General features: G+C 41.6%; 2 protein-coding genes across 3 annotated transcripts; both read left to right on the top strand.

The window, feature by feature from the left end:
• The first annotated feature begins 1,653 nt into the window (after positions 1 to 1,653).
• On the top strand, positions 1,654 to 8,578 carry LOC117265893 (26S proteasome non-ATPase regulatory subunit 4-like). The gene is made up of 10 exons (XM_033640699.2): positions 1,654 to 1,721; positions 3,639 to 3,779; positions 3,862 to 3,976; positions 4,507 to 4,593; positions 6,222 to 6,290; positions 6,428 to 6,631; positions 6,842 to 6,950; positions 7,082 to 7,219; positions 7,971 to 8,026; positions 8,120 to 8,578. The coding sequence occupies exons 1-10, from the start codon at positions 1,696 to 1,698 to the stop codon at positions 8,288 to 8,290; spliced, it is 1,116 nt and encodes a 371-aa protein (XP_033496590.1). The 5' UTR covers positions 1,654 to 1,695; the 3' UTR covers positions 8,291 to 8,578.
• Positions 8,579 to 9,505: 927 nt separating this feature from the next.
• Positions 9,506 to 24,235, top strand: znf687a (zinc finger protein 687a). Of its 2 annotated transcripts, none has more exons than XM_033640697.2 (11): positions 9,506 to 9,556; positions 11,691 to 13,661; positions 13,908 to 14,163; positions 14,281 to 14,468; positions 14,579 to 14,763; positions 16,824 to 17,000; positions 17,094 to 17,256; positions 17,350 to 17,589; positions 17,714 to 17,826; positions 19,333 to 19,435; positions 19,530 to 24,235. In XM_033640697.2, exons 2-11 carry the CDS (start codon positions 11,712 to 11,714, stop codon positions 20,163 to 20,165), a joined length of 4,011 nt encoding a protein of 1,336 aa, XP_033496588.2. In that variant the 5' UTR covers positions 9,506 to 9,556; positions 11,691 to 11,711; the 3' UTR covers positions 20,166 to 24,235. The 2 variants fall into 2 exon arrangements, with proteins under 2 accessions (XP_033496588.2, XP_033496589.2); XM_033640698.2 differs by having other exon boundaries at positions 14,284 to 14,468.
• The last annotated feature ends 6 nt before the right edge of the window (positions 24,236 to 24,241 follow it).

The following is a 24,241-nucleotide window of genomic DNA, read 5'->3' on the forward strand; positions in this document are numbered from 1 at the left end:
GAAAATCTGGAATTCAATAAAATTAAGTCATAAAAAAGACAAGACGAAGCAAAAAACACCATCAACATGTAAGGAACACATTCATAAGATAACAGCCAAGTGTAAAAAGATATTAAATGTGATGAGATGTTTAACAGGCGCAGAATGGGGAGCAAGCAGATCTGCAATTAGAAATATTTATGTAGCGCTGATTAGAGCAGTATTAGATTATGGAAATATTGCCTACGGTTCAGCAGCAAAAACCTCATTAAAGAAGTTTGAGGTGGTGCAAGCTCAAGCTTTAAGACTTTGTTGTGGTACTTTAAAAGCGACTCCTGTGTCCGCTCTTCAGGTTGAGATGGGTGCGAATCAGACACAAACAGTTAATGATGAACTACTGGACAAATCTTCAAGGGCATTCTGAAGATCGACATCCAACAACAAAAGCAGGCTACTTCTTCCATGCTGGGAGAGAGAAAGGGCCAAAAGGGAATGTTTTGCGTGGAGCAGTGAAACAGTTGCTAGAGATATGTCGTTAAATCAGAAAAGATGTATCCCTACAGTGCCATTATCAGTAACGTCACCCTGGTTGTTCCCCTCAGTGTCAGTTGATGTCTATATTCTGGAAAAAGTGCAAGTATATAAAGATTTTGGAAATATTGCAGTTTTGGTTGAAGATGGGTTACAGTCATCCCAGTATACACAGATGGATCCAAGGATCCTAACACAGGGAGCACTGGCTTTGCTGCTTTGAATATACCAACCTTAAAAGACTCTCATTTGTCAGTTTATACAGTCGAGATGATAGCTATTGCAACAGCATTACAGTGGATAGAAGAGTTGCAAATTAAAAAGGTTATTCTTTGTCCAGATTCATGTTCTGCATTAATGTCATTACAGTCATTTACATCTCACTGTAGGCAGGATATAGTTAATGAGATATATGAAACTCTGTACAGATTTAAAAATATGAATATTTTGATAACATTTGTGTGGGTACCAGCACACAGAGGGATTAAGGGCGATGAAATGGTGGATGCATTAGCAAAACAGGCACTGAAGCACAAGGAAATCATGGAAATTCCGTGTAGTAAATCTGACGCAAAAGGAATAATCAAAAGAAACATCATTAAAGAGTGGCAGCACAGTTGGGATACAACAAATACAGGACCACACCTCTATGCAGTACAGCGAGAAGTGGGCACAGTGGGGTCAGGTAAAAGAAGCACCAAAGAGGAGAACATCTTAACAAGGCTGAGGGTAGGACACACCAGACTAAATAAAACATGGCATGTGATAAACAAACATCCCTCAGGATTATGTGACCTATGTCAAATAGAGGAATCAGTGGAACATGATTTTGCAGTGCAGTAAGTATTCTCGAGAGCGAGAATTATTAAAGAGAGAAATCAGGAAGATTGGAGGGGAAGAATTGAGTTTGGAAAGTATATTTACAATTGGGTTAGGGAGTCTATTCCAATACTTGAAAGAAACCGGATTGATCAACAGAATTTAGTAGTCAGGACTTTTGTTTTTCCTTTTTCTGATTTGTTCATAGGGGGTAGATAACTCTGGTTCACACTCCAACATAGTACGTGGCGGTAATGCGCCTTTACGCTGGTTGCCACTCGCTATAAACGGAAAGAAGAAGAAGACGAAAAAAACACCATTACCCATAAACCCCTGCGATGACATAGTAAACCCACAGACATCAAGATGGTGCTTGAAAGTACTATGGTCTGGTAAGGAATGAGAAATATGTTTAAAGTTAAAAACTGAAACAGCTAAATTTATTCAAAATAAGCCACCATTTGATAAATTCAATGTTCGTGTTTTGACGTCGTTCGTCTGAAATATTCGTCCAGGTTTACTGTTTTGTTTTTGAGTTAGAAGATGCTCGAGCTGTTTCCTGACTCACTCTGTAAGCTAGCTAACGTTAGCCAGCAGTAGCCTCCAGCACTGAGCTAACAAACGGCTCTACAGTCACGTTATAGACGTTTTACGAGTTATATGCTTATTAACGCTAATGAATGTAGTGTTGCTAACTAACGGTCGTGTAATACAGCTGTAAAGTCTAAATTGCGCCTCAAGTGCAGTCAAAATGTCTTTGGTTAATTCATTAGCATTAGCTAGCTAACAAAATGTAAACCAAACGTTACTATCATTGTCACACGCAACTCAGTTGGACTAACTGAGCTAACATGTCATTCAGTTATCACACATAGACGCTGCCTCTCAGTTTGGGCTGCATTCAGAGCACACAACATGAACAACCTGTTTCATTAAGCAGTATCAGTTACAGTTTATCATACAGTAGGAAGCAGCACTGCAGGGTTATTGCATTGTTTTTATTACACTGAATGAGTTCAGGTTTTGTGTTCACTGGGACTACAGTCGTTTTGTAAACTGCTTTAATCATTTTGTCTGTTAATTATGAGAAAATAGTGACAGGCTATATGCTTATCACATGCCCCAGAGCCTAAAGTGATGTGCTCATGTTGCTTGTTTGGTCCAACCAACAGTCCAGGACATGTGTCAAGTGTTGTAGGTGACTTTGTGCAATAGGAATTGGCACTTAGCAAATTAGCACTTTACAAACTGCACTATGCACTTTGCTGTGTTAGGGCATGTGCAATATACCGGGTATATTCTATGGTCGTACCAAGCTCTTTGCCTGTTGTGTGTTTTGTGGTTTACTATGTTGTCCTTATGTTGTTCTTCTCTGTGTATTTTATTTTCTTTTGTTGATAATTGATTTTGTGTTCGACACCAACCTGCCAATGGGACTGGAGATGGAAATTAGCTACCCGGCTATAATCTTGTGCATTTACATGTAAATGTCCATTAATGCATATTGTCCCATTTTTAAAATAAATCTCAAATCTCAAATCAATATATAATAAAGTAAAGCAGCAAATCTATTACTCTTGAGAAACTGATATCAGTAAATAGTTGGCATTTCTGCTTACAATTGATCATTTATCAAGTATAGCACTGTTTCAGTGTCTGCTCCTTTGACATGTTATGCAGTGTTCTTATTAGAGATGCACATAGTATTCTCATACTATCCATATTGGTTTAACCGATAATTATCCAATCTGTATAATTAACATTTTTTTGCTAGAAAGAGGAAATTCATCAGTTAGGACTTTGTGCCAGAGCATCTGTGTTTTGGCTGTGACCACTCGGCAGAGCCACCCACTGACACATCATCAGTTGTGCACCTCAACATAGTCGGGTGTTTCTGTCTTTATCACAATACACCCCCCGCTGAGGCAGGCCCACTACAGGATGAACAGGCCTGGGTGTGTGTCAGAAGGTTGGCTCCTCTGTGGTCACCTAGGGGCCCAGTTGGGATCCTTTCTCTTCAGCCGTAGCCAGTGACTGCACCTGCTAAAAATATAACAATTAATTTCAATATTAAATAGACATATTAAAAAACAGCAGCAGTCACTCATATATAACAAAACGTATTTGGTAAGATGACAGGATGGAATAAAAGTTTTATGGTAAATGTTTCTCGTTGTCATGATACCCTACATTGTCTTCCTGAAGGGAGTTTTCCAAATTAATTTAACAATGGAGCGTCAGTGTTGCTTTCATCTTAGTTCTTTATACTTTCATAAGTAATTTTCAGCACTGCCATTATTTTTTCATAGTGTGGACAACAGTGAGTACATGCGCAATGGAGACTTCCTGCCCACCAGGCTGCAGGCTCAGCAGGATGCAGTTAATATTGTTTGTCACTCCAAGACCCGCAGCAACCCCGAAAACAACGTGGGCCTCATCACCATGGCAAAGTAAGAGGCACTGTACTTAAATGAGCGTGCTGACATTTCACATATGTTAATATAATAGCACAAGTGTTGTTTCCCCGTGCAGCAACTGTGAGGTGCTGACCACACTGACCCCAGACACAGGCAGGATACTGTCCAAGCTGCATGCTGTGCAGCCGCGTGGAAACATCAGCTTCTGCACTGGCATCAGGGTGGCACATGTAAGTTTGTGACTTTCTTTATACAGTGAGGCTTCTCCTGTAGTAGAAGAGCTGGAAAAAATGAAAGAAGAGGATTGTAGAAACATTAAGACACATGGCGAGGTCAGTTAAAGAACTGGCTCAACTAAATCACCCTTAGAACACTTCATTAGCTTCCCATTGAACAGAAAATACAGTTTATAATCACCCCACTGGTCTTTAAGGCACTACATGGTTCAGCTCCCCAGTATATTTCTGACTGCACACTGACGTCACCCCCATCAGTCCTCTCAGGTCTTTAGACAGTAGCTTTTTTGTTTAGTACCCTAATACGACCAGGAGATGGTAAAGGTGCTGTCTGTTACTGCAGACCTGCCCTCTAGAATGGTTTGCCTAATGAGCTGCAATCTGTAACCACTGAATCTACATTTAAAGATAAGCTTAAAACCTTTCTATTTTCTCAGGCCTATGATCAATGTTCCAGTGTTGTGTGTTTGTTTGTGTACGTGTGTGCATGCAAACCTTTTCATTTGCTATGTTTCTCTTTGTAGTTGGCGTTGAAGCACAGACAGGGCAAAAACCACAAGATGCGCATTGTTGCATTTGTTGGCAGCCCGGTGGAGGACAATGAAAAAGATGTAAGCTATGTTATTTGCATGTTATTAGTGTTCATGTATTACCCAGCAAATATCAGTTTTGTGATCTTGATATTGATAATCAGTGAGGAAACTTTCAACAGTATCAGACTGTTAAGATTTTGTGTGGATGGGATGGTTGACATGTTGGGAAAGCTTGCTGCTGACCGCACTTTGGACTTTGGACTCTGCTGCCTGTTTACACTGAAGTGATATTAACACTTGATTATTAATTTGTTTGTTTATTCGAATGAATAAGCTGACTCAACCTTAAATGTAAACTAACAAATCTTCTCCTTGAGTTATTAAAAAAGACAAAGTAAACAGCAAGCATCAATATCTTTGAAGATGTTAGACACAACTTACTACTCATATTAAATGTTTCCATGACATCATCAGTGGGAATGTGCAGACAGCAGATGAAGTTACCATGATTGACTGCTGCGGAGGCAAATATGTGACTAGTCAATTTAATGTTGCTACCCTTTCTAGTCAGCACAAGAAATACCAATGGTTAAACTTATTATTAACATACCGAGTTGAGGAGTTTGGATCAGCATATGAGACAAACCAGTGGTTCTGATTGTGAATGGCTAGCCCTCTCTCTCTTTTTTTTTAAAACACACCCAGAAACACACACATACTCAAAGACTGTGTGCATGTCTGTGCATTATTTTGGTGCACAGGAGAAGCCTTGAAGTGTGGGTCCAAAATGTTATAGATGTTAGACCTTGAAAATCATTAAATAGTTTTAAATTTGAAGTTTTAAGGGCTTAATTGCCACAAACATTTTAGCTAATTTCATCTATCCGTTTTTTTTATTTTTCTTTGTTGTCCAAATGAGTCAAGCTCTTGTGTGTGTCAAATCTTAAAACCAACCACTGAACGTAATACTGCACTTCATACTATGTACGAGCACTTACCTGTTGGCAGAATGAAGATTAAACAAATCTAACCTTCACTCTAATAGCCATATTCCTACATAAAATCTACCTCTGCATGGGACGACACATATACGACTTACTTTTATACTTAAAATCAGTCTTAAATCTGATTAAAATTATCTTGAAAACATCTTAAAAAGCTTTACATTGAAGTGTTTTATACCTGTAGGCACTCATGCATACAGTAAGAAAGTAATTGTGTGAGTGAGTGCGTGGAGTGTGTGTGTTTTACAGAACTAAGTCAGGATGTTAGATACACAGTATACAAATGTTCTTTGTTAACTTTTATTAATGCATTGTTGTCATATTTTTTTGTAGTTAAATGTGCAGTGTTCATTGTGCAAAGTGCCATGCATTTCAGCAGCATTTAAAATACAATTTTATTATTGAAAATGTGATTTCAAATGGCTTTCTTGACAAACAATATTTATTCAGACAATGTTTAACCTTAAAATTCAAATTGTGCTCAAATTGGCTTTTCTTACTTTTAGACTAGTCTGAGTTCAAACTTCAGGGAAATTAGCCATTAAGAACATCCTTGGTTGTTATCCAGCTTGCTTAGTTTTTCATTAAACGTAGCTGTCTCTGGGGAAAATAGTTGACAGCATCAGTGTATTAATATATCTTTAAGGCCCCTAATAAAACATTTAGTGTTTGTGACACTGAAGTATTTTTATTTTCCTGCAGCTGATCAAAATGGCAAAGCGTCTAAAGAAGGAAAAGGTCAATGTGGATATCATTAACTTTGGAGAGGAGGTATTTTTCCATCAAAGCTTCACATACAGTAAACACACACAAACACACACACCTTGAATATATAATGTGTTATTGTGTATATTTTTGCACTGTTGTCTGGTCCCTGCGTCTACCCTCATTCTGTCTCACCCCTGCAGGAGATGAACACAGAGAAGCTGACAGCCTTCATCAACACACTGAATGGCAAAGACGGAGCCGGCTCCCACCTGGTCACAGTTCCTCCAGGCCCCAGTCTGGCTGATGCCCTGCTGTCCTCACCCATCCTGGCTGGAGAGGGAGGTGCAGTGTTGGACCTGGATCCGTTTGGAGTGGATCCCAGCGCAGACCCGGAGCTGGCCTTGGTAAGACAGCTGGGGAAAGATGCTACAGTAGTTAGCTGTAGTCTGTATGGTTTATATTGCTCATTGTAATCACAACTTTTCTTGTGTTTGCATCTAAAATTTTCTGGATTGTTCATTTATAGTGCTGTTTTCCCTACAATTGCAACATTTTGTCTTTTTTATTCTTCACTGTATGTTTCTGTTGCTGTTTGCTTCCTCTCTTCCCTCTAGGCTCTGAGGGTGTCTATGGAGGAGCAGAGACAACGACAGGAGGACGAAGCTCGCAGAGCCGCTGTCGCATCAGCTGCTGAAGCTGGCATTTCCTCTCCTGCTGCAGATGGTGAGAAAAGTGTCCAACAACTTCTTGTGCCATCACAGATGCCAATATCGGCCCATCTTTGTCAGTAGGGGCTTTACAGCTCCCAATAGGAGTGTGTTCACACTGCATGTTTTTCTGTCGTTCTGTTGCAGAGTCAGAGGACGCCCTGTTGAAGATGTCTGTTCCTCATACAGACTCCTCCACACCTGCTCTGCCAGACTTCAGCCGCATGACAGAGGATGAACAGATCGCCTATGCTCTGCAGATGTCCATGCAGGGAGCAGGATCAGGTTAAATATGGATTTTGAATTTTCTGAACTTCCCTGGCCAGGAGATTTGACAACCTCTAATACAAGCTGAGATGCAGTTTGCATCACGCCAAATTTATAAAGTCATGTTTAAGGTATGTTAGGGCTCTGACACACCAAGCTGCTGCCCTTGTCACCTGTTTCTGGGCTGATTTAGCATGTTGACTTGGTGTTGGAGCCGGCAGAGCCTGCTTGTGAGTGAAGTCACTCTGATTGGCTGTTCAGCTCAGTGCACAAGAAGAGAACCATAAGTGAGGAAAGCAAACTCAGTTTTGTGGTTGGTGGCTATTCTGTATGTGTTTTACTCGTTTTATTTGTAGTCTTGAAACTCAAATAAGCCACAGACACTCACGAATTTTGAGTGTTATCTGCCTTCATTGTAGGTATGACTGATTGCAGAAGTGTGTATATCCAGCTGCCAATTTGGATAATGATTACCTGGAGATGAGATATTGGTTTGCTTGTATTGGCACTAATACAGTTTATTATGCCAGGTGGAGACTTTAGAGCCTGGAAAAACATCCCCACATATCCTGCTTGTGATTACTGACTAAGCAGTTCGCAGGAGCAGTTTGAACTAGTCCATATTTACTAATTATGCAATGCTTGTATGTTAAGATGCAGATCAGTGTTAATTTTTTTTTTTGCATAGCAGCACATTCAGGAACATGGAGCCCAAGTTAAAAAAAAACAAACAAACCTCATCATCATTTCTGCTCCATTATTCCTGCAGAGTTTGATGCTGAGGACATGGACACAGGGGTTGACATGGACTCCAGTAAGGCAAAGGTGAGCACAAGCGCTTTTAAGTTCTCAGTTGTCTTTTTCATCTATTTAAAAAATGCATTGTAAAGATTACAAAATTAAATTTTCTGTTTCCAGGATGAAGAGGACTACGATGTTATGCAGGACCCAGAGTTCCTTCAGAGTGTCCTGGAGAACCTTCCTGGAGTTGACCCCAACAATGAGGCCATCCGTAATGCCATGGGCTCGCTGGCTTCTCAGACGGGCCCCAAACCCGACACCAAGAAGGACGAGGAGAAAAAGAAATGAGCACCCAAAGAAAAAAAGAGGAACTTCAAATATGAAAAATAAAAAAAAGACCTGAGAATTGCACCGCATGTGTTATTCACAGTAACATTATTACCCTCCTCTGTACAGGAACCGTTTTGTTAATCCTTTGTTTATGCTAGCTGTTCAACCTGTAAACAACTTTTTTTCAACTTTAGGTTGTTCTGTTTTCATTTTTTGTGTAAAGCACATATGCGTATTTTTGAATCTTTTGTAATATACCTACTCAGTAACAAGGGCCGATTTCCTCAATAAATTTACAGAATACAAGGTGCTACTGATGCTTGAAATGTATTCACAGTTGTGTCAGCTGCAGGGTGGAAAATTAACTATCTTGTCCACCTGCCACTGTGGTTAGTGGAGTCCAAAATCTACCAGCTACTCAATAGATTATCAATGGGGTTTTTTGTTGGTGAGAAAAGTAAATCTAGCAGCCACTTGCATATTTTACCAGCATTTGGCTGGTAGCTGGTGCTAATTTCCAATGCTGGTTAGCTGCAACAATGTTATTTTTACATGCGTACTTTTCCAATAATATTAATGGATGTTGCATTGATATTTACAAACTCTCACCAGTATCACACAACTAGCACCCTGTTAAACATGCAAAATGGGAATATTATTACTATGGCTGGGTGTTCTTTACAGATCAAAACAGGATGCAAGACATAATGTATACGTGACTACAGCCTAGGGGAGAGCTGTATAGACATGCTGACAAACACCCTTTGGCTTATAACACTGAATATGTTTTAATAATTTTCTCATTCTGAGAATTAGCATCAGTTTACACCTTCATGTAACTTGGAAAAAAAGCAGCTGATGGTTTGCCAAATGTGTAAATGTGAAGTGTGTCATGTAGGTACTTTTTTCCTGCAGAATACTCAGATTGATTAAAAAGAATAATCCGAATTTGTGTTACTGTAATACGTGAAGCTAAAATTTATATCTCATAAGCACAGTTTCCAGCAAGCACTTACAAATTTACATTGTTTCCAGTTTGCAGATTTACAATGCCACAAGTAGTCACATTGTAGAAATTACACTTCGCATCAGAAATATATTTTCTTAGATTTTTTTATTTTCTAAGTAACATTTCTGAATTATTTTGCACGATATTGCTTTAACTACATGTAAAATAAACATTCTTTTTGTAAGTGAAATAAACATAGTCACCGTCGCAGGATTTGATGACGTAAATTTATGCGACCGAGAGTAAAGTCAGGAATCAACTTCGCTTACTAGCAGGTAATTCAAATTAAATGCAAGCAATAGCTGATGTTAACATGAACTAGGGTGAACATAATACTTATTAAACGAAGTATATTATGACCACAGCAGCTGAGTGTTACACTAACCTAGCCAGCTGTAGTTTTTGGTTACATGAAGAAAGTTGGCCGATTGACGTTAGCACGGCGCGCTAGCTGCTAAATGCTAAAGTTTAGCTAGCGGTTAGCCGAAGAGCCCACTTGTTGCAACACGACTATTTAACTAAGTTTGACATGCGAAACAGCAACTGATTTGTTTCTTCAAACGTGTTAATATTTCACCAGGAAAGTCTGGAGCAGAATAACAACATGCCAACTGCATTTCTTCACACAGTCTCGACCATTTTGTGATACCAGCTGTCACATTTTTGATATCTGTAACACCGAAATCTGTGACCCGTCATTAGCTGTGACTCAGTAAGTTAACGTTATCAGACTCCCTTACTTAAAATGGGTTAGTTTTTGGAGCCCCCTAATCTGTGCAATTAACCCAATCTGTGAACGCAATACCTACAGGAAGTTAAATTGTAAATACACTGAGATTTAGATTGATTTTTAAGTTTTTTTCCTTTTAATATTATGGTATATCAGAAATAACTGTTATACAATTATTTGTCTGTGTTATGTATTTTATCAATAATCAGCATAATAATGGACTTCTTTAACGTGTTTTCTTCTCTCTGACACTTGCAATTGTTTTATTAGCTTTATGGTTGTTTTAACTGAACTTTTCTAATGCAGAAAGAGGCTGTTTGGCAAAGAATGAAGGCTCTGTGAACATAGATTATGTTCAGTTCTTTGTTATGCCCCTATTTTTTTATTTTTTATTTTTAAATCTTGAATAATAATCTATTTCATTCAGTTTTCTTTACAGAAGTTTTGAGATGTAGCCCCACTGAACATATATATTTATAAAAAGGTTTCTTACACCTTAAAATTGAGAAGGCCCCGTGATTCCCCCATGAAGATTTGGCAAACACTGATCTAGATGCTCGTTACTCTGTATGGAGAAAAACTCCCAAACATATGTCACGCCTCAAATTTAAAATACTGAAAATAGGTTAGTCCATCAATTGTTTAGCTGAGTAAAAAAATAAAGAAACCAAAACTTGTGCATGGAGGGAAAAATACAAAAAATAAATGCTGATTATTAAACATTTTAGAATTAGGAAGTTAATAGTGGTTTAGTTTAAAATAAAAGTAACTTCACACCTAACTATTGTCATCACTTAACATGTTAGGATTAGGAATAGAGGTCCAGGGTCAGGTTAATAAGGGTGCTTTCACACCTGCTTGTTTGGTTCTGTCCAGTAGAACTCAAGTTCATTTGCCCCCTAAATGCAGTTCAGTAGGGCAGGTGTGAACACAGCAATCGCACTAAAACAGCCGGACCAAGACCTTCTTGAAGAGGTGGTCTCGGGCTGGTTACAAACAAACTGTGTGGTTAGTTTGTGGTGAGAACATGTTCCGACCTTGATCTGAACCAACTGCAGTCACGTGACACATTGTTTGGGTTAAACATGTTACAGTCCTGGAGGATTATTAATGTGCACCTCCTCCTGTACTGCCTTAATATGCACATTCAGCACATCCAGTGCATCAAAACATTGTTTTCTAGTTGGAGCCGCGCCTCGTTTTCAAACTGTATGGTTTGACTAAAATGAACAATGACAGCAATATAGTCCACGATGAGCAGCGCTAAAATCAACCTGCGTAGTTGTCCCTCCATTGTGACATTAGAAAGTGTCGCAATTATCTTGCAAGTGTACTCTTCTTCAACGTTTTGTTTACTTCCTGGATTTTTCCTACACGGAAATTCTGACCAATCAAGAGCAGCTTTCTCACACAAGACATTTTATCTGGTCCGCTTGTAAATGCTAGAATAAACCAAAGATATTCGAGGAGCAGAGAGTGACAAGAAAGTGACATGAGGCGAGAAACAGGATTAGGGGCTGGGTCATGGATCCTGATGGTGTTACAATCTTGACAATCAGCAATTGGTTTTTAAGACATCGGTCAGTCAGACATAAAAGTAACTTTCGCAGTTCAGCTGCATCAACGTGTCATGATTAAATTAACTTGCATATATTGCTCTGACTTGTGTTTTCTAACAGGTCTCAAGCCTTGTGCTGGCAATGGGGGACATGAAGACCCCAGACTTTGATGATTTGCTGGCAGCGTTTGACATTCCTGATATCGATGCCAAAGAGGCCATTCAGTCAAGTCCAGAGGAGGAACAGGATGAGGTGGGGTCTAATGCAGATGAGAGAGAGAGTGGGTCTCCTTCACACTATCCTGGCCCTCCTGCCTCGCAAAATGACCCTCCTGTGGTCAGTGTTATAGTAAAGAACACCGTTCGGTCTGACTCTTCTGAAGAGGAGGACAAGTTGGTCAGGGATAAAACAGACAATCCCTCAAACAGTGGCATAAACTCTCTGGGTCAGGTCAAAGTGGGAGTCCACACCTCACAGTTTGGTCCCAAAATGTCTGCTGGTGCGCCTGTGGAGCCCCAGATCGCCAATGGATTTGAGGGATCCATCCCCAGAGATGAGGGACAGTCCAACACAGAGCCGTGGCCCCCTCATTCACCATTGAGATCCACACTGAGCACCGATGAGGGTGAAAGCGATAAAGGAGCTGAGGCAGGATCTGTCCAGCACACGACTGATGTCATGAACAGTTTGAAGCCCCTCCTCTACCTCCAGTCTTCAACTAGTGCTGATCCCAACTCCTCATCTCCTCCCTCCTTGCACTCTGCCAGCCCTCACCTTCCTCCTCACTCCCCTCAGAAGGAGGAAACTTGCCTCAGTAATCCGTCATCCCCACCACAAAACGGGAGTATTAAGGTCGGAATTAAACGTGTTATGCACTCAGATGAAGATGACTCAGAGCCAGACCTAGGAAGTCCCCTGGTGATCCAGGAGAGCCCAGAATCTGAAATGTCCGCCCCTCCCAAATTTAAACACAAAGCAAAACTACGGCCTAAACTGCTCAGGTCTCCTGAAACCACATCTTGTCTTGACTCTCATCCTCCTCGTATGCCTTCTCTTTCACCTGCAAAACCTGAACCCAACCTTGAGCAAGAGAGGCGACCTACCACCCCCTGTTCTCCCTCCACAGCTCTTCAACCACAGAGCCCCCAGGACTGCCTTCCCACTCTCAGCAAGGGCTCTGCATCAGTGCCAGAGGAAAAATACCCAGAGCATGTGATTGATGAGAGGGACTCGCCTGAAAGCCCACCGCCCAGTGAGACAGGTCTTGTGGCCCCTAAGAGAAGCAGCAGCCCTGATTCAGCCCAAACAGCAGAGAACCACAAGGAGGAGCTCATGGAAATTGAATCCAAAGAAGAGAACAAGCCAGGTGACACTGAGAAGCTAAATGAAAAGGTGGCTGCAGATGGAGACAATTTAGACGAGGAGAGCTGTGATGGTGGCGCTGAGGATCCTGTGCCTGCTAGTGCTGCAGAGACGGTTTCATCTCCACTGCGTCCACTCAAAGTTAAAATCAAAATGCCTACAGGCAGCATCACGAGGACTGTGTCTGGTGTTGCACCTAAAAAAGGTGGTAGAGCCACTACCAAGGGAGCAAACAGTTCACCAGAACGACCTAACACGAGATCCAAGAGGGAGTTCTCCCAGCAGTCTCAGTCACCTGCAGTGGTGACACTCCAGGATGTGTGTGCTGTAACGCTGGAACGTGCCAGCGCAGTCAAAGACAAAACCACAGTGAACACAAAGCCTAAAGTTTCCCCGACAGCTGTTAGCATCACCAAAACTGCAGCCCTGCCCTCCATCTCTGTCTCCACTGCCAGAGTCAGCTCTGGTGGGGCCAACCCTCGCGGCCTGGGTCAGAAAACTGCGAACAGCGGGGTGACACTTTCTGCACCTTCACCTCTGCTAACGTCTCAAGGCAGCAGCAGACCAGCCTCAATTGTGAACAGCACTGGGGCGATCATATCCAAGACTCAGACCAACCTGGTGGAAGCTTTTAACAAGATCCTCAACAACAAGAACCTGCTGCCCAGTTATAAACCAGACCTGAGCTTACCTCTCCCTGCAGAGTGGGGCCTCCCTCTACCTGCACAGGTAAGCTGTCAGTGTGAACAGAGCTGAAGCAATCAGTTGATGCTAATATATGATAGTTAACTTAATAATCTGGGGGGTTTTTGGACTGTTGGTCTGGACAAACTATCACTATTTTTTGACATTTTAGGGACAAAACAACAAATTATGATCAAGAAAATGATCTGCACTTTAAGTGGTAATGAAAATAAATGTTAGTTCATATCAGTGTATCAGTGTCTAAAAAGATGAATGTTTGATCCCCTGCAGGGTTACCGCTGTTTGGAGTGTGGCGACGCCTTCGCCCTGGAGCAGAGCCTGGTGCGTCACTACGCTCGGCGCTCGCTGAGGATTGAGGTGACCTGTAATCACTGCGCCAAGCGGTTAGCCTTCTACAACAAGTGCAGCCTGCTTTTACACGCCAGAGAGCACAAGGAGAGAGGCCTGATCATGCAGTGTTCACACCTGGTCATGAAACCTGTGCCCGTGGAGCAGATGATTGCCCAGCAGGAACCCACGGCGACTGGTTGGTGAACATTGTCTCTGTCTCAGCACCATTTTGGATGTGATATCTGCATGTGTTTTCTTTGCCTGTTCTCCTTCGATTCCTCAGATGTGCTTTCTCCATCTCTTTTGTCTTCAGCAGTGTCATCATCCCTCTTAGGCCAGGCCACCACAAACCCAACACCCCAGCCACATCAGGCAGCATCCAAGAAGAAAGTGGAGGCAGCGCAGTACGTCAGTAATAAATGTCCTGAGTGTCAGGCTCAGTTTGGCAGCAAAGAAGAGGTGGCTGAACACTTCCAAGAAATGAAACCAGCACAAACCGCTGTGAGTCTTCTGAGTTTCAGGAAAAATTGCAAGAATCTTTTTCCTTAATGATATGAAACTGAACTCTAACCTTTCTTTGGCTTTACCTTTCTTCTTCTCTTGTTCTCCAGTCATGCACAGACTGCTCTCCTCCCATGCTCCTGCCCAACAGCTGCAGTGCAGCAGCTCATCAGCGCATCCATCAAGGCTGCCCACCACACGTCTGCCCGGAGTGTGGATGCACGACCAAGCAGCCTCTATTTCAATCACACCTTGATGAGACCTGTTTACACTTCGCTCGGCGCATTGGATACAGGTGTGATATCCATAGACAAGTATAGTGTATAGCACAGTAGACTTTATAGTATAAATGGATGTAGTTATTGTGACTTCACTCTTTGGTTTGTGGACTGCATTTTTAAACATCGAGTTTGGCATTTTGGTCGTAGCTATCTTGGATCTTTGGAGCCAGAAGTGACCATATTTGGACAAGAGTGCAATGCTAACCCTTATGCTAACTGCTAGCTTGTCTGGTACAGTGCATTTACAGCTATCGTTAACTGTCATAATGCTAATTTTCGCTGGCTAAAACAGGCTTAAACCATCAAAACAAAATGTACTTACCGTAAAAAATAAACATCCAAGTACCATACGTATCTAATGTTGAGCAAAAGTTATCCCATAGAGGGTCTTATTGTACAACCAAACCCTGAACACAACTTTTTTAAGCAACCAGAGAGTTGCAGTTAAATTTCCAAGTGACAGGTGTGGCTAAGCTAAGCTGCAACCTCTTTGGCTAAAAAAGAAGTCAACAAGAAAGTGCCAAAAACTGCAGTTCTTTGAATGGCCACTTGAGGCTGGTTCAAGAAGTGAGTCAATCCCCATAGACCCCCATGTTAAAATGCTCAACTTTACAGCAGAAATAAACATGTTCACAGCCTAGTACAAAAATCCTCCTTTATGACAACTGTGCAGGGATGAATTTTTGTATAAGTCCCTCATTTACATTTTATTTAGGCTTATGGTTCCGCATTTTTAAGGGGTTGGCTGCTTTGCTCCACCCCTTGCTCCTCCAGAGCGACAGCCTCTCGCCCAAATATGGTCTCTTCGGGTTTAAAGAAAAACAAGAAGTTTTAGTCAGTGGTTTACTCTGTGACTTTGGGGTAAAGCCATGGTTATGTTAACTAACCAGCCTGTCACCATGGTAGCAACTTGTCAACAGTACCCACCTGTCACTCAAAGTCTCAAAGTAGTCACACCCTTAAAGCTGCAGTAGGTAGAAAGCCTGAAAACGGTTGATTTGAGTCTCATCTGAGTTAGGTTTTGTTCGTCTCTGCCCTGAGCCCCTCCTACCAGACGAGCACACGAGTATTTTATCCTACTTGGTTCTATTTCTCCCTCTCTGGGAGCCTCGGCTCTCCCTCACCACGCAGCAGCCCTCCCCATCCCTCACTCGCGGCCCCGTACATACTCCCGAGCCTCACTCTCCCTCACCGCGCAGCAGCCCTCCCCATCCCTCCCTCGCGGACCCACACAAACTCCCAAGGCTCGGCTCTCGCTCTCCGCGGAGAGCTCTCGGCTCCGCTCCCATGGCCGACCCTCGCGCCCTCCGGCCGGGCTCAGCCCCACCTCACCCTTCCCCTCCCTCTGGGGCTCCGGGGAACCGAGTTCTGTCTTCCTTTTTTTGGGTTTAGCTGTGTAGGCAGTTGTAGCCAATGCTGGAATAGCTATTTTACCTGGTGCACTGTTCGCCATTGCTGCTTGCTCTCCCCTTCTGCCAGCGGCACAGGAACGCGCATATGCAGTAGAACAGCCAATAGGAACGCAGTGGTCTGAGCTGACCTTTGATTGGTTGATTCACATCGGCACGATACTGATTCTTTAGAGGCTGAACACAGAGCCATGGTGAGGTGCAGAAACCTATTGTTCAGACCGCTTGATTGACATTATGCTTAGAGGATATTATATTGTTGTTGTCTTGATATTATAAAATTTTTACTCAATTATACCAAAACAATGTTGCCTACTGGAGCTTTAATTATGTATAACTGTAAGCCTTAAAAAAGGTAAATGGCATAGAGTTACGTAAAAATCCATCCTTGTACAGCTGTCATGTACCAGGCTGTAAGCATGTTTATTTCTGCTGTAAAGTTGGGCATTTTAAAATGGGCGTCGATGGGGATTGACTCACTTCAGGAGCCAGCCTCAAGGGGCCGTTCAAAGAACTGCATTTTTATGGCACTTCTGCATCGGCTTATTTTTCAGCCTCAGAGGTTGCCTCTTCGTGAAATCATTGTTATATCCACATAAATTCTATCTACACACCTGTGTTTTCCTCTTTTCTCTGCCATTTATCGATCCTTCTTCTCTCTGCAGATGTTCCAGTTGTCTGGTGGTGTTTGGAGGGCTTAACTCAGTGAAGTCTCACATCCAGCAGGCTCATTGTGACATGTTTCACAAATGCCCTAGCTGTCCAATGGCTTTCAAATCTGCTCCCAGCATACAGAACCACATCAGTGCCCAACACCCAACGCTCACTGAAGGACAGACCATGTATGTATACAGACACACACACATTTGAATTTTCCTCATTTAAAATAAAGGGTTGGCTTTCAATTAACTGACCCAGTTTTTATCCTTTTGCAGGTCAATCTATAAATGTGTTATGTGTGACACTGTTTTCACAAACAAGTCCCTGCTGCACGTCCACTTCGACACTCATTTAACCAATCAGAAGGTGCATGTGTTTAAATGCCCCGAGTGCACCAAGTTGTTTTCTCAGAGGAATTCCCTCCTGGACCATTTCAAGGTACGTGCAGGCTTATATAGTGTCTGATAAAGTCATTAAAGATATTAAAAAAATCAGCCTTATCATGTCACTCTGTTTATTCCTCTTCCTCAGACCCATAAAACTCCCACGTTAAAACAAGAGTTGCCTTCACCTCCAGCTGCGCCCTCTCGATCACGGCCCTCATTGAAGCTGGAGAGCTCAGACGGAGAGGAATGGATGGATGATGATAAAGAAGAAAAAGTGAGGAAAGAAAGAGTGAAGACCCCCTCAGGGTGGAAGTGTGCGCCTTGCCATGCACGCTTCACAGACCGGGAGGAGTACATCGGCCATATGGCTGAACAACATGGCAAGGTCTGACAGTCCAACATCCCCCCCTGCTGTCTAAGATGTATAATGCAACTAAATTAATTCCATTTTAAAATACAGCTGTTTAAACAGATGTAGGCAAATGGTTGTTTGTGTGTGTGTTGTGCAGAAGCTGAAGAAGTTTCCTTGTAACAAATGTGAGAGCTCCTTCACCACCACCTCCAGTATGAGACGTCACATCAGAGACAAACACAAAGTCATGAATCGCTGCTTTCGCTGCAAGTGAGTACCCCACACTCTGTATCCTTCATCGATACAATTATCAAGAGAATTTCTGTTTCAATATTTTCATCCCACTGAGGAGATGCACTTGAATGGCAACCCGGGGGCTAGATGCATGAAACTCTGTAGAGTCAAGACTAAAAGCAGCAGGCTGTGTCAAGTTCGAGTTAATTATCACAGAAACCTAGAATAGCCTGTAATGTTATTTAATTATTGGGATCTTTTTTTTTTTTTACAAAATTATATCTAATGTTCGGCCTGGCCTGGGACAGGTCAGCAGCCCTCTGTTGTACAGTCAGGAACACTTTACTTAACAGTTTAAGTTTATTTAAATATACATAAAGACAGTAATATTATCTTAACTTTTACACAATACAAAGGCCTGTGACAAAAGCACACATTTCCCTGTCAACTAAAAATTTTAATTCAGACTAGTCAACTAGTCTAAAAAAGGAAAACACTCAGAAAACAGTCAAAATTTAGCACAATTTATGAAGTATTTGAAACATTGTCCCAAAAATATTGTGTGCATTAAGAGCCCTTTGAAGCCTTTAATCACATTCTTCAACAACCATGTCGGATTTTAAATGCCGCTGAAGTACGAGACACTTTGTGCCGTATGAATGTGAACATGACGGCAACTCAGTCAAAGTTAACCTCTAAAATAACATCTAAAATAAATAAATTGCCTCTGAAATGTGGGGCACATTGAACCTTGCAGATTATCTGACAGAAATGATAATAATTCACTTTAAAGTTAATAAAACAACATCTAAATTATAATTGAATTTCAGCTGAAATGAGAGGTATTTTGCACCGTGCAGTATGAATGTAAATCCTGCACATTATGTGACAACAGCTCATTTAAAGTTAACAAACATTATAACATCTCAAAAGATAAACTGCTGCTGAATTCATTTTCTAGATCAAAGTACTGCCAAACCACGCTGGTTTTGTGAGAGGACATCTCTAATTTCCCACCGTGCTGTTTTAAAACTCCAGTCTACTCAAGCATTACTGCGGGGAGGGGGACTGCTGTCTGACGGCTCTGTAGCACCCACTAGTGGCGGGCGGCTACATGACAGTTAAGCAGCCTTGTACATGAATAAAACACTAACTGGTTTAACTGACTAATATTTCATTTCATTACATTTAATCATTTAGACGACTAACCGCGCGCATCCCTAATCTGCTTCGCCAATTTCCTGTCTCCAAAGTGTTCTTAAGTATGGGTCAAAGTTTCTCCCATCAAGTCTGTTTTTATACATCACAACTTTTGCATTTGAAGTAGGCCTCGTTTTGTGTGTACGCAATGTTTATAAGTGAGACCCCTGGAGAGGAAAGTCGAACTCATGAAGAATTGTTTTGTAAAACTTAGGGTCAAACTGTGATACCTGAAATAAGTGATTTTACTGTGTGATGCCCACTCAGACTTTCACTGCAGTCACTAAATCATTAGAAAGTGCATTTGTAAGTGTGTGTGTGTGTGTGTGTGTGTGTGTGTAGGTTTTGTACTGAGGGTAAGAAGACATTCAGCAGCAGAGAGATGCTGGAGAGACATGTTCAGCTCAGACACAGCGTGGACCCAGCGGGCCAGGACACACTGATGGTAAGCTGCTACTCTTCTTTCAAGGAGTCAAACGGGAAACAGATTTTACTAAGACGTTGTGAACGGCAGTTGTCTTGATTTCCTCTGGTCACAGGGAGGAGAGGATGAAGCCGACAGTTCCTCAGAGCAGGACAGCAGTCTGGGGGCTACCCGGAGACGGAGAGGAGCTATGAAGATGGAGCGGGACGAAGAGTCCACAGATGGAATGAGTCCAGTGAAGAAGTTGCGGTCCTCCTCCTCCTCCTCTGCTCCTGCCCCCTACTCCCACCCCGAGTCTGGGTTCCGCTGTGCTCCCTGTGGCTTTACCACAGAGGACCAGGCATTGTTCCTGGAGCATATCAGCCAGCACCGACGAGGAGGGACAGAGGGCGGCAGCGGTCAGCAGTGTCTACAGTGTGGCGCCTGCTTCACTTCCATCTCCTCCCTGTCACGCCATCGCTTCATCATACACAAAAAGAAAGATGCATCCACTGACAACCAGCAATCCCTCAGCGGGCTCCCAGCACCCTCCCCAGGTAACGGCAGGAATCACGATGATAAGAGCTCTCTGGACGGTTCTGCACCTGCATCGCCCTCTCTGTCCTCCGCAGCTCTGGGGAGGGAAGAGGACGGCACACTGGCCTGCAGGGTGTGCGGCAAACAGTTTGAAAAGGCAACGGATCTGACGACGCACTTCAGAACTCACGGTATGGCTTTTATCAGCGCAAGGCACGCCGGAAAAGCTCCTTAAGATGAGAATGAAATACAAGGGGAAGAGCAGAGTAGGTAGGTGATGACAGAATATTTAAAAGTGCCTTATTTACCACCGAAGTTCGGGTTTGCACACCTATGCACTAATTTAACCAAAGAACAGGCAGAACAGAGTTTCTATGTAAATAGATCGTAAAACAATCAAATGTGATTTTCACCGGTGGAGTTAAAGATTAACCTTCTCCTTTTAAAACTCAGGATTTAATGCTGCATTTCTGTGTTCAGGAATGATACTAACAAGACAGGAGCCACTTCCTGCTCAGTGAGTAGTCTGACTAGTTCATGTCTGTGACCACGGTCGCATAATAATGTGCCTGTATAGAACTGTGATCCTACTGTGATTGATTATGACGGCTAGTTTTATTGAATGTTGTTAGACAGCGATGGATTGTGTCTGCCTTGATTTCAATATCTTCATCCTACTGAGGAGATGTGCTTGAATGCTAACCCAGGGGCCAGATGCAGAAAACTGTAGATTCAAGACTAACGTGTGTGTATGTACAAAGGCAGAAACATTTTCGTAAGATTTATAAAGCCACGTGTGAGCTTGATTCTACTCTATAAATCTGGGCGCACATGCACGAGCCTCATTTCCTCACCCTCTGTTCAACATCACTGGATGTTCGAAACACCCATAAACATTCATTTTAATATCGATACAAGTGCCCGCTCCACCACTATGGGTGGGAATCACCAGAGGCCCCACGATACGATATCACGATACATATGTCATGATAATTGCAATTGTAAACATGTTGCAATATGCTGAGTATTGCGGTTACATATATTGCGATTTGTTCTCTTTTCTCAACAGTAAATTATGTCCCCATGGGAAAACTTTGTCAACGTTAACAGTTTTATCTAAGATAAAGTTTTCAGTCTGTTCATCTCACTTCAGTCATTTTTATCGCAGCAAAATGTTTCTAATAAACTGAAAAAGCAACTGATTTTATCATTCTGGTAGGCTACTAAAAGTTTAATTTGTATTTGTAATATTAATAATTTATATAATGAAAAAAAATTGATGCTTGGTGTCAGTATGGTGAGGCGATATTGCCATACAAAAATATCACAATACTGTGCCGTATCAATTTCCCCCGCCCCTATCCACCACATATAACCCTTATTTTCTCTGCTTCTTGAACCTTGGTGCCAACTAAAGAACCAGCTGTGTTTCCACTAGTTCTGCGCAGAACCATTGTAATCAAGGACGTGTCATCGACAGAGAACGTTGCAGAACGGACGTTAACAGTAGTAGCAAGATCACGGATTACATTCATTACCTATTACAGATATTTGTTTTTCCCTCAAAAACAAGCATTGACCAACTATTAATTAAACGACCGCATGCTTTTTTTTCCCCCCGAGACCACTTGGCACTTGACGTCTCCATCCTCTGTTTCTAACCTGTAGAATACGACGCGCCCACTGACGTCGTAAGTTAGTAAAATTTATTCATGAAGTGCATTTCACAGCTATAGGTCACTTTACAAAAGCAATATCCTCCTGAGACCCAAACCTTTGTGGGGCATCTTTAATTTCTCCTATCTATTTATGATCAGTAGGACCCGATAAGTATAAAAAAACTAACGAGTACTTCCTAATTAACAGCATCTGAGCTTGTTACTGTTGCAAAAATTGTAAATACAAGCATTATTAATCATAAATAAAGTTTCAAACATAAAATGTGATCAGGTTTTGGGCCTTGTCCACTTTTGCGTCAGGATCGGCTGCAGACTAACTTGGCAGAGATGGCTGCCATCTTGTTTTGACATACTAGATCAGTGTATTACTACCATTAGATGGCACAAAAATGTCTGAGTTAAGTAGGATGAAGTATAAGATCAAGTAAACCCAAAATGTGGAGGATAAACAAGAAAAAAATTGCAGAGACAAAGAGACAACGTGAGCCATGTAGTTAAAAGTGCACAACTAGCAAAATTTTGCACACACAAGAAAAAATACAGCTCTGGTGTGTACAGGTTACCAAACACTAGTCTAAACAGGTGTGTCTTTAGCTGGCGTTTAAAAGAAACCAGAGTCAGCACACTGTAAGGAAGCAGACAGAGCATTCCAAAATTTAGGTACTAGGAGTGGTCGGGAGTGCTATGGACAGACAACAAATTCATTGTATTGGTTCACATCATGGTTTACATTTCAGATCAAGGAAAACCTGTTACTTTTTGGGCTCTGCACCAATTTATGCTTGACCGAAATGTTCCGAATGGTCCAAATTAGGTGTGGGAAGCAGAACGGAATCGGTTCAGTGTTGGTGGAAAAAGGGTGTAATTAGATCTGTCCGTGAGAAATGTGGTAAAGAAAGTGCAATATCACTGAGTGTTCCACTTCAGCGATGTTCTCCAACAGCACCAGAGCAGCTGTCATTACGCACAGCTGTGGCTATTTGTAGCCTCCGTACCAACGAATCATCACATTTCTGCAAACGATCATCGCGGTAACATGTCAATCATCATTATTATTAAACGTTAGAAGGATGATAATTAATTTAAGTGCACATGTTGAAACTGACTTTACAAAGTGCTTCACATAATAACATAAAACCATCACTAACTGGGAGATGAATTTAAAATAAACTTCATAAATGCGCCTTTGACATTTTACAGAACGCCGTGTAGCCTGCAGTAACAACACATCAGTAAAACAACCTTAACACAGGTTATCTTCCTCTCAGCTCATATTGAATCTTGTCCTTATATTACCCACAGGTGTCTCAGCTAAATTCGTGTGCGCACCTGTCTGAAGAATGCCTGAGATGCAGAGGCTCACTGCACGTTTCTTTTATAAAACCAGTTTATGTGTGGGAAAAGGTGTACGCATGGTTTTTGTGTGAACACATCTTCTAAGCACTGTTTTTAAAAAAACATAACAAAAAAAAAACATTTTAAGATAATCATCCCAGTGGTTTAGAATATTTCATTTTCCATTTTCAAAAACATACAATAACATATTAGATCAACTCCCACCTCTAATACAGCCGCTGGCTTTGATTCATTTCAGAGTATGAAATCTAATTTACAGACACCTGCTCAAAACAGGAAGCCCATCACATTTCCTCTGCAGTTGTCAGGCAGAGTTTAACTTTGCTGAGCTGACCAGAACTTTGGAAGATAGCTACATAATTTCTCACTCTGTTCCACTGCTGAAACTTAAAGTTTGGGTATTTTTGCACAGAATGATAATGTGGATTTATGGACAGGAGTAATAACTACAGTGACCGGTAACTCTTTGAATGCACGTCGGGGTACATTGCAATTGTCTCAAGGCAAATCACAATTTAAAATACTTAAACTACGCTCTGGGGAAACTGTCAGTGTGATCTGAAGTGTGCACGGTTTGTAGTTAAACTAAAATTTCCATAATATCTTTTTAACTGGGATGTACTTTATTTACATCAGATTAACTGAGTTGTTCTTTCTCTGAGCAAGAGATGGAAGTAAAATTGTACTTTGGCTTTTTGTTTATGGGATGCATGTGTCTTGAGATTACTGTAAACAGAAGATCAGTATGACTGCGTCTGTTCCTCATGCTTTCCTAAGATGATAAGTTGAACCTTGTATTGTTAATTTTCTTCAGTCTTTGGCACTGTTAGAAAAAGATGTTCTCTAAACTAGATGGATATCATTAGATGTTTCAGCATGACTCTGTGACTGTTGTGTTATCGATAGGCAGGTGAAACTGTAAAGTCAGAGCTGTTTAACAAAACTGTTGTTTGATATAAAGACGTCTGAGAGGAGAAATGAGGGAAAGCTCAGTTGAGATATGCGATTCAGAGTGATGTGATTTGGTTAAATGTCTTTGTTTAGTGACACCTTGCTGTTGAGGATCCACAGACTGAGCTAATCCCCGTGCTTCTGCATCAGTGATTTTTTTTTTTCTTTTAATGCGCTGTAGTCAGTGACCTGTGTGTGCTTGTGTTTACTTTCTCAGGAGATTATCCAATGCTTTAACACACATTGTTCTATTTAACTTTTTCTGTTTTTACATTGACAAGAAAATTTATCAAAGGATTAAAAAAAGGATTAATAATAACTGGCA

This window comes from Epinephelus lanceolatus, chromosome 10 (genome assembly GCF_041903045.1).
Source record: "Epinephelus lanceolatus isolate andai-2023 chromosome 10, ASM4190304v1, whole genome shotgun sequence".
Classification (NCBI taxonomy): Eukaryota; Metazoa; Chordata; class Actinopteri; order Perciformes; family Serranidae; genus Epinephelus; species Epinephelus lanceolatus.

Bases quoted from the DNA above. Each gene is read 5' to 3' on its own strand.
- LOC117265893 (XM_033640699.2), top strand. From the start codon at position 1,696: ATGGTGCTTGAAAGTACTATGGTCTG. The intron at 1,722-3,638 runs GTAAGGAATGAG...ATTTTTTCATAG, and splicing joins CTTGAAAGTACTATGGTCTG to TGTGGACAACAGTGAGTACA. The intron at 6,632-6,841 runs GTAAGACAGCTG...TCTTCCCTCTAG, and splicing joins CAGACCCGGAGCTGGCCTTG to GCTCTGAGGGTGTCTATGGA.
- znf687a (XM_033640697.2), top strand. From the start codon at position 11,712: ATGGGGGACATGAAGACCCCAGACTTTGATGATTTGCTGGCAGCGTTT. The intron at 14,164-14,280 runs GTTGGTGAACAT...TTTTGTCTTCAG, and splicing joins GCAGGAACCCACGGCGACTG to CAGTGTCATCATCCCTCTTA. The intron at 14,764-16,823 runs GTGTGATATCCA...TTCTCTCTGCAG, and splicing joins GCTCGGCGCATTGGATACAG to ATGTTCCAGTTGTCTGGTGG.